Source organism: Ruditapes philippinarum, unplaced genomic scaffold (genome assembly GCF_026571515.1).
Source record: "Ruditapes philippinarum isolate M1 unplaced genomic scaffold, ASM2657151v2 ctg10766_1_1_1_1, whole genome shotgun sequence".
Taxonomy (NCBI): Eukaryota; Metazoa; Mollusca; class Bivalvia; order Venerida; family Veneridae; genus Ruditapes; species Ruditapes philippinarum.
In genome coordinates, this window is record NW_026853517.1 from 37,692 (window position 1) to 48,211 (window position 10,520).

General features: G+C 33.3%; 1 protein-coding gene across 1 annotated transcript; it reads left to right on the forward strand.

The window, feature by feature from the left end:
• The first annotated feature begins 834 nt into the window (after positions 1 to 834).
• On the forward strand, positions 835 to 9,839 carry LOC132737101 (uncharacterized). Its single transcript, XM_060724338.1, has 2 exons — positions 835 to 1,026; positions 7,424 to 9,839. The coding sequence occupies exon 2, from the start codon at positions 7,435 to 7,437 to the stop codon at positions 9,562 to 9,564; it is 2,130 nt and encodes a 709-aa protein (XP_060580321.1). The 5' UTR covers positions 835 to 1,026; positions 7,424 to 7,434; the 3' UTR covers positions 9,565 to 9,839.
• The last annotated feature ends 681 nt before the right edge of the window (positions 9,840 to 10,520 follow it).

The following is a 10,520-nucleotide window of genomic DNA, read 5'->3' on the forward strand; positions in this document are numbered from 1 at the left end:
TGTTACTTATTAAATTGTGTTGGTGTGCCATAAAGCCAAAGAGAGCTTTGCCTTAAACCATACCATATTACTGGCCAATATTTTTCATGTGAGGAATCAATCCATACAACTTACTGAAGATTATTTGCGTGAAATAATGTACCTAAATGTTACAGAGGTAACTTGCATTTTCCTACACCAAAAAAGATGGAAACATTTCAATGATACTTTAAACCTGAGCCCGCTGGCAATAACAGATTCTATCCAAGCCACCAGTACAAACCCAAGATTAGCTGACACATCTGTGCCATCGTTGCTTTTACAAGTTAAAAGTTTTGTGTAATTTTGATGATTTATTTTAGCTCGTGGCTGCAACTAATATTACCCATGGGACCAGTGCAGACCAAGATCAGCTGACACATCTGTGCTGTCTGATCATGGTCTGCATTGTTTGCTATTCAGTTAGAACTTATTTTGAAACTGTTTACCTTAAATGATGAATGGGTTTGTACAGATTGAAAGATGGACACAGATTTTTCCCACTCTGAAATGATCTTGTGAAACATAGATTAATTTTTTAATCAAATGTTTATTTTGGTATATGCATTAAATGAAATTATATTAATGTATGTTTTGAAGAATAGAAAACGGTCACTTAAACTTTTGAGTTATCAACATTTTAACTGAATGATAATTTTAAGTGATATATTCAACTTACTGTATTGTGATATAAACTAGTCTCAGAGAATTACTTGAAATGATAATACACCATATACAATACATGTATTCATTATAGATATAAAACATACTTGAATGAAACATTTTTCAAACTAAATTGATAAAAAAATGTTTCTTACAATTTAGGTCGAATCGGTTGCGAATTTTTAAGGGATGAATCGTTTTATTATCTAATAGTTACCTCCCCTTTACAAACTGCGCCATTTGCAACAACAATTTTAGGCGCCAAATGTTGGCATATTCTTTTGTACAGTATTGACTAGCCTTTTGACGAATGTAAGCCAGTTAGACGTGTGTTTGTGATCTTAGGTAAACCAGTTTAATATTTATTTCTTGTTTAATATTTTTAACCAAGTTTTCCGAAGGAAAAAACTGGTTATTAGATTGAGGTATGTCGGCGGGCGGACGGGCGGGCGGGCGTAAACAATTTCTTCTGTGCGCAACTCCTCCTACATTTTTCAACGGATTTTGACCAAACTTTCACAGAAGCTTTGTCATCAAGTGACCTGGCGCATATTGTCGGGGTTTTGTGATTGGATAATATTTGACCTAATTATGGCCCTTTGTTTTTTTTCCTTATATAGAATATATAGTGAATAATTTCTTCTGTGCCCAACTGTTCCTACATTTCTCAATGGATTTTGACCAAACTTTCACAGAGCCTTTGTCATCAAGTGCCCTGGGGCATATTGTCATGGTTTTGTGATTAGATAATATTTGACCTAATTATGGCCCTTTGTTTTTTTTTCCCAATATAGGATATATAGTGAACAATTTTCTGTGCGCAACTCCTACTACATTTTTCAACGGAATTTGACCAAACTTTCACAGAGGCTTTGTCATCAAGTGCCTTAGAGTATATTGTCAGGGTTTTGTGATTGTATAATATTTGACCTAATTATGGCCCTTTGTTTTTTTTTCCTTATACAGATTTTAAAGTGAACAATTTTTACTATGCGCAACTTCTCCTACATTTCTCAACAGATTTTGACCAAACTTTCACAGAAGCTTTGTTATCAAGTGCCCTGGCACACATTGGGGTTTTGTGATTGGATAATATTTGACCTAATTATGGCCCTTTGTTATTTTTCCTTGTACAGAATATATAGTGAAAAAATTCTTCTGTGCTGAACTCCTACATTTCTCAACGGATTTTGTTCAAACTTTCACAGTAGCTTTGTCATCCAGTGCCCTGGGGCACATTGTCGAGGTTTTGTGTTTGAATAATTTTTTTTATTTAATTATGGCCCTTTGTTTTTTTTCCTTATACAGAAGAACACTTCCTCTGTGGCAATTCCTCCTACATTATTCATGTTTTACATTGCACAAAGTTACATTGCAGGGCCCTCGATCAACCAAATCTGCGGCCGATAATCGGCCGCAGTCCCCCACCAAAATAGTATGTTTTTTTCCCCCTAACAGAGGTAAAAATTCCCCCTCAAAATATATAAAGTCAGACTAGTGTTAAAGAAAAAATGAAAACTAATGTTGTTTTTGAAAATTAAAATCCATCTATTTGACGGCTATTTTATAAGCGGAATATCGTACAGTACATGTCTGCACATTTCCGTTTGTTTTTTCCCCCAAAATCTACCGTCACATATTGGCCTTTCATCCTGTAAAAATGCTGAAATTTCAACTGAAATATGCAGAAAAAAATCACAATTCCCATCAACAATTCGATTTCAAATTGTTTATTCTTGAAATCATTTTTTTGTCTTCAAAATGTTACATCAACCACGGTAAATTTTGCCGTAAATTACAAACTTGTAAGTTTTGTTTTCATGACTCTTTATTAAATAACTGATGGAAAACGATCTTATAATAAACAATCAATAATAATATAATTTACATCAGTAATAACTAGATTTGTGGATGTGTAAACAGAAAACAAACAAATTTTCATTTATCACATATTTTCGCGATGCCGACTTTTACGATTGTTTTACAAAGTCAAGAAAAGGAAGCTTTGTCTTATATAAAGGTGTGTTAGAACACTAGAAATGTAGTTTATGAATAGAATTTACTTTAGGTCCATGTAATGTACATTTTAGTGGAAATAAAGACATTTGTCTGAATGTGTTTCTCAATGCTTATTTGATGGGGGGGGGGGGGTGAATCATAAAGAAAGCTAAGCAGCATAAAGGTCTGATGGTGTAAGGTGTTAAAAACTTTTCTTCAAATCTTATCAATAACTTCTGAACAGTTTTGTGTTACCTATTTTGGGATTTTTTAAAAAAAAATAGTATGCAAGTAAATAAAAAACAGCTTATATTTAAAAAAGTTTATTTGATATTTGATCATAAAAGAAAATAGGAAAATTCCCCCCATACCCTAAAATTCCCCCTGCTGAGGGTAGCGACCCACTTCCCCCAAATTGGATTGAGGGCCCTGATCATTGTTTGTTTCTTGTATTTGTATTTCAAATGCAACATATTCATCTACAATGGTGATAATTGAAAACCTGGTTTCATGGCATTGCCATGTTTCTTGTATTTCTTTGTAAATGGGATTTTTATTAAATTTTTTATGTATGATTAAGTAAAAACCTGAAATAAACGAATCAAGCTACAAATAACTTACGATCACAGTTTGTCCGAGTAGCCCAACAAATTGTGCGCTTTAGGGCTTATTATATAGACAATGGTGGCCCTTATATGAAATATCAGTCGGTCTTGCAGTCGAAATATTGAGACTATTGTCCCTGAAACCACTAGGATAAATCATACAGCTTTATGTTATATTTATTTATTCTGTAATTTATGTTATATTTATTTATTCTGTAATCATTTATTCTGTAATAAATGTGATGAAATTTTTCTTGATGTTCCGAGAATGAGCACTACAAACATTCCAATGATTCTGCCCCATTCAGGGGTCAAAAGGGCAAATAGATTTTTAAAATGAAATCTTTATATAGTGTTAAATCTTAAGAGATTTTGTGTGTGAAACTCTACATAAATTGTTCAAATTAAAGCTCTGGGGTCCTCATCCCTAATTAAAAAAAAATGCAAGGGCTATCACTTAGATATTTAGCATAATACATATTGTTTAGTGGAATGGACTCTACAAAAATTGTTAAAATTATAGCTCTTAGGTCGAAATCGGCCCCACCTAGTTAAAGATACTTCGGCAAACAGGTTTTATAGTACTGCTAGACCTGTTCGCTGAAGCCAATCCAGTATAGAAAGTCAACCAGAACCGTGACATATTTATGTCATGCTGTAATTCAATAAATTTGGGTGATCTGGACAAAAGCAATTTTAATACAGGTAGCTAGTTAGATATATTTGGGACACTTTAGTCTATATTTTTGAACACAGAATGTTAGATTGATGAAATAATGTCTCAAAGTTTATCAGCGGGTTCACATTTCATAAAATTTGCCGCCATTGCTGCCCTAATTATCATGTGACTAGCGAGAATTTAGGCATGACATTTGGTGACCCGTGACCCAAATGCTATTTTTAATTGCAAACATGGCTTTGCAATTATGAATAACGGTGAATTTTTTCAATAACAAACATTGTACCAAAAACATGTTGGATTTATATTGTTTTGAGTGATGATTCATGAATTATTTGTTTGTTTTTATATAAAATCATACACTTACTAAAAATAGTATTTGATCCAATACTAAAAATAGATGCAAGAATTCCCAATACTTGAAGTCCCGCGAGATTTCATTTGAAAGCAGACTTGATATTGGTAAACATTCTCTACATATTTCCCTAAAAAATAGTTGGGTTGAAGTTTCATTTAAAAACAAAACATGAATTGATTCAAAATTGATTTGTTTATCAAATGATATTTTTATTTGAGCCAAATTTGATTAATAAGGGTGATGTTAATAGGTTTTTATGTATGGCGCACAAACTGCCAAATTCTGGTGGCCTTTGCAAATAGGGTTGACCCATAACTTTACTGTCACAACGTCAAAATAAAAGCGACATATAAAGTTATGGAAGCCAGAACTAGGCACCACCCTGACTGAGGGTCTTCCTTATTTGTTTATGGTAAAAACTTACAAATTCTTCTTATCTAAAATCATGACTATTCAAGCTAAGCTATTTTGTATGAAATATTGTCTAATGAACCTCTTCTAAGTTTAATACACAAGTAAATCAAAGGAAGGAGAGAATACACATCAAACATCAGGATGGTTTATAACTGGTTTATTCTAGGATCTACCGGTTTCGGTCTTTCAAGACCTTCATCAGGATACATTTCAAAGAAAAATGATTACTGAAGTACTAAAAATGTGTAAACCGAATGTGACGTATGTTACTATAAATAGACATATAAATGAGTTTATCTGGGCTAAGAGCCAAGTTTTTCTGGGCAAAGTGCCAAGTTATTTTTCCATATAAAATGTTTCAAGTGTTGGATAACCACAGAACATATCTATGTCAATGACCAATGACTCTTCTAAGTTTGTTAAAATTATAGGCCTGGAATCTAAATGGCCCAACCCTGTGATGGTTCAGCCCTGGGATCTAATTAGCCCAACCCCATGGTGGTATAGCCCTGGGATCTAATTAGCCCAACCCTGTGGTAGTCATGAATTTTCCTAATATTTTAAATAATTTATATAAACTGGCCCCGACCGGGTTCATGGAATGTACATTTTATATATTTAACTTTAAAAATAGCTTAGATATTTATCATGAAACATCTTCAAATGGGTGTCTACCAAGTTTGTTAAAATAAAAGCTCATGGGCTAAAATTGGCCCCGCCCAGGGGGCCTATATACAGAGTGAGTGATTTCAGGGCCATCATGGCCCTCTTGTTTTACTATATCTTCTTGTCATATGGATAAGAGTTATAAAACGCAAGCTTCTGTATTCCCAGAAGTATCTCCATCTTATTTTTGAATTAAGAATTCATTCGTAAATTGATTTTAGTATTATCTTTGTTAATATAAATGGTATAAGATAAATAATTGTTCTTTGTCACTATTCACATCATGCATGACAAGGTTCATAAGTCTTGCATCTTTTTTCAACAGTTTTTTTCTAATTTTACTTTATAATACTCTATATTCTATTTGCTCTTATTATTTTTGTTTTTGAAGGGATTGACTTTAGATTTCAAATTGCTTCCTTTTCCATTAAAGCATAGAAATGTCTGTTTAACATTTATTGACAAGATCATACCCATAGTATGTTGTGCAAAAATATAGAAAATTTGAGTGCTTTCTTGATACTGATACAGAAATATATTTATTTATATCATAATTAATTTCTCTATCATAGTTTTGTCTTCCTTACAGTTATTGTGTCCAGTATTTAATTAGTCTCCTGTGACGGCTGTTGTTGTTCCTATATTTAGCTATAACTTTGTTATTAATGAATGGAGTGTCTTCATACTTGGACTTTTGCCCAAGTATTTAAATAAAATCTATAAATGTCTATAAATTAATAACAAAGGTATGGCCAATTGTAGCAAAATTCACTAATTTGATAATTTAACATTATGACAAAATCTGTATGTTGAATAATTCAGATATGACCTTGACCTTTAATTGACCTTGACCACCAATAACAAATTATTGAAATTGCTTAAATTGTCATAACTTTTTTCTTACATACAGATTTGATTCATACTTGAACACAAATGACAAAATGGACATGTTGAATTATTCTGATATGATTTTGACTTTTATTTGAAATTTGCTTACGGTAAATTGTCATAAATTCATTATTTATTTATGGATTTGATTAATAATTCTTTGACAAAAGAACACATAACAAAAGGAACATGATGATTAATTCAAATTGTTACCTTGATCTTTAATTGACCTTAACCGTCAAGTCAAGTATAAAAATTCAATTTTATTTGTTACCAAAAAAAATGTTTTGTATGAGTACTCTTTATTGTAATTTTCCTCTCTGATGTGTTAAGACTACAAGAAGTAGTAAGAAAAGTGCAGCTCCCATTAGGCGACTGTTCTTTGAAATATTAATCCTACAACTGATTACAAAGAGCAAGATGGAGTTTTATATCCTTAAAGTGAATGTCTACTTATTGTTGTGCTTGTGGTAATTTAGTTCTTTCTTTTCGGCTATTTTTTTGTTGGGTGGTTCCCATAATCCTCTTTTGAACACTGTTGAATCACTCTTAGGATATGTGGCCTGCTTTTTAAATTTGTCTTCTGACATCTTATCTGTGATATGCAGGCTTCATAACCTCTGATCTCCTTTCCAAATTCCATTTTATTTAGTTTTGCCCATTGTTTTCTCGTTTAGGGCACATGTATTTCTTTACTTCGGGACCATATGCTGCTTTTCATGGAATGGCACTTACGTGTCACATTGAAGGTTCCATGATGACTGCCTTATGAACACATCTGCGGATGTTTCAAAATTCAAAATTGTACCAGTTCATGTTGAATTCTGCTTAAGCCGGTGCTAGGGGGCGTGGACAGTAGTATGCACTTGACAGTACCGTCCATGAACAGGCTCAATCAAACCGAGTCTGCAACATTTTCAATTTTGCCGTGCTGGGCTTTCTTAGGGATTCATATTTTCTCTATTCTATATTAAAAGCTTTTGTCACCATTTTCTGAAAAAAATCACATTAGGACAATCTGTTTCACTTTAATCATAATTCAGTCAACATTGATTATCAGTGTAAGTTTATATTAAATATTGATGCCTCTTTCTAAATATGGTATATTTTCATAATTTACTTTTAACTTTCCAGATTTATTGGCCATGTTCCTCCGTTTTCTCAAGAAACTTACTGGCATAGACTTGCAAGTGAATAATGATGCTGTTGTGGATATGGAGCCAGACATTACAGTCATGGATCTTCCTCCTCCTGTAATTGTAAACATTTACAGTTATCTAAATCCTGAAGATATTTTGTCAATGAGAAACATCTGTCCATTATGGAATCACCTAAGTTATGATGCATCTATATGGAGAGAGTTGAACACAAGCAATTGTACAGATTCATTCCTTTCCAATGGCTCTTTCTGCAAACTACTTCATGAGGTAGAAGCTTACATTGAAGTCCTGCATTTTGATATTCAGTATATATCTATACTAGACTACTTGACACAACCAGAAGCGACATATTGCCAGAACTTACAAGAAATACACATCTTTAACGAGAAAAAGATAGGGAAAACAATTGATATCAATGGTTTGGATCAAAAGATGGTGAAGCTGTCTCAGAAGTGCAAACAATTGAAAAAACTGCAGTATGAAAATTTGTTCATTAATACAGATGCTGTTTTTGACAAGTTAAAGTATTTCAAGTGTTCCTCTGACGATGAAACAATTGATGAAACTTTGGAAGAGCCAACCAGACTTAAAGCTTTCATCCAAAGGCATCCACAGATAGAAGACCTTGACATACACCTCCCAGCGTTGCCTGATGATAATGAACTTAGTGCTACTTCAATACTGTTGGACCTCCCGCTACTGAAAAAGCTGAGATTGTATGATAACTTTACAGATGAGGAAAGCCCATTGTTGCAGCCCATCAACCATCAGTTGAATCTAGAGAGTCTAACTTTATACTTCTTGTCTTATGTCACGGATGAAACCATTGTTGCTATCCTTACTAAAGTTCCAAAGTTGAAAATTTTTGATGTAAGGTACTGTGATCTAGTGACAGATGTTACACTGAAATGTGTAGCAAAGAACTGCCGTGAAATTACACAATTTAGCATTGTTGGTTATCATCCAGTGCTTTTTACAGGAGCTGGTGTAAAAGAAGTAGCTTTGAACTGTACCAAGGTGGAATGGGTAACTGTGATTCCATGTTCTGATGATGATGATGAAGACATTTATGCATTTATTTCACATTGCGCAGAAAAATTGAGGTTGCTTGTTGTGAGTGGAGGAGTGACTGACAGAACAATTTTGAAAATGACAGAGATATGTCCGAATATATTTTATCTTGATTTATATGAATGCCCAAAGCTCACAGGGGCTTCCATATCTGCAGTGTTAAGGTGTTACAAAAATTTGGAATGTCTAACACTTACTGGTAATAGTAATATCAAGACACTAGATGACTTTTGTGAAGTTGAAGCCATTAAAGTGTTGAAAAGTGACAAGCAGAAGAATGTTGAAGGGAAATGTGTTGTTGAAGAGGGAAAGTTGAAAGCTGTAAAACTAGACAAGATTCAAGAACAGGAACAATCTGGGGAAAAGCCTGAAGAGATGGTATATGACAAACATAATGGTGTGGTGAACACTCTTGTAAAGTCTACAGAAACTGGTAAAAGATTGTCATTTTTATTAGGTTTGCATATGAATGGCTGTTACGAACTTACAGATAACGTGCTCTTCAATTTAGCTTGCTACTGTCCCAATCTGCGTCAAGTACATCTCTCAGGATGTGTTGATTTGTCAGACAATACAGTGAAAACCTTTTTTCAAAGATGCCCCTTTATATCTGGGTTTGACATAAGCCTTGAATACGCTCCAGAAAATCTGGTAGGGGAGAAAGTAACAGATAAAGGTTTAGCTGACATTGCAAGGTATGGAAAGAAACTGTGTATGATCAAGTTGGATTTTCGTGATAATATTACGACTGAAGGTCTCTTTGAGTTGATACGCAATTGTCCTATTATACAACATGTGCAAGTAAGTGTAATGGAGGGTAAAAGTAACTTGACAAAGGAGAAACTGATGAAATTTGCAGAGGCTTGCAAGCAGAAGTTTATATGTATGAAAGAAGATGGGACTGATTCTGGGACGGAGTGCTGCTTGGACATTTTCATATTTGATGAAGAGCCAACATCCTTCTCAGGAAAATATTTCTATTTCTACTCTAATTTTAAGTTTAAAGGTGAATGGAACATTGTAACTGATAAAAATACACAGTGACTGACATTGTACATATGTCATTGATTTAGGTAGCCTGACAAAGCTTGCCTGCAGACTCATGATTATTTTTCTCTTGCACATGAAGTTTAAGAAAAAATTTTACACAATAAATATTTTGTTCTTGAAGATTATGTAAAAGAAAAATAAAAAAAAATTCATCTAGCACATGAGAAGGCTTTTTACATAATTGACTCAGTATGCTAAAATAATAGCCCTTACATGTTTGTACTCCATTACTGATGGGGAAGAAGTATATTAAAAGTAGTTTAAGCTTATGTTCATACATTTTAGCTTGTTTTTTTTAAGAAAAAAAGAGGCACTGCTATAGCCATGGCAGTGTTCCCGTTGCTGTCGACAAACTTTAACCGTGATCATAACTTTTTAAGTTGTTTTAGTGTATTGTCTTCATACTTTGCAACAACAACCCTTGAGACAAGACCTTTAAGTAGACCTGACTAAACTTCACCTTTATTCATAAATGACATTGACTTTAAAGGTTAAATGTCATAATTTTGCTTGATTTTTCTAAGTGGCTATAACTTTGTGATTTGTTTATTTTTAATGGATTGTCTTCAGACTTGAAGCCTTGGTCCTTTTATGACCTTGACCAGGAAGGTTTAGTAACTGAATTTTTATTTGATTTTTGCTATAATTGTAACAATTAGATCTAATTCTAATTTATAAATGGTATATCTTCAATCTTCATACTTGAATGGACAAAACTTTCTTAAAGGTTGAACTGACCTTGACCTTTAGCTTTAAATGACCTTAACAGTCATGTTAAAATTATTGAATTTGGGTTACATTGTCATAATTTTGTTATTCATGTACAAAATTTGATTTATACTTGGACAAAACAAGACTTGATACCACACATGGTGCCAACAAACCTTGAATAATTCAGAGGTGACATTGACTTTAATTGACATTTACCATGAAATTCTCTTGTTTTTCCT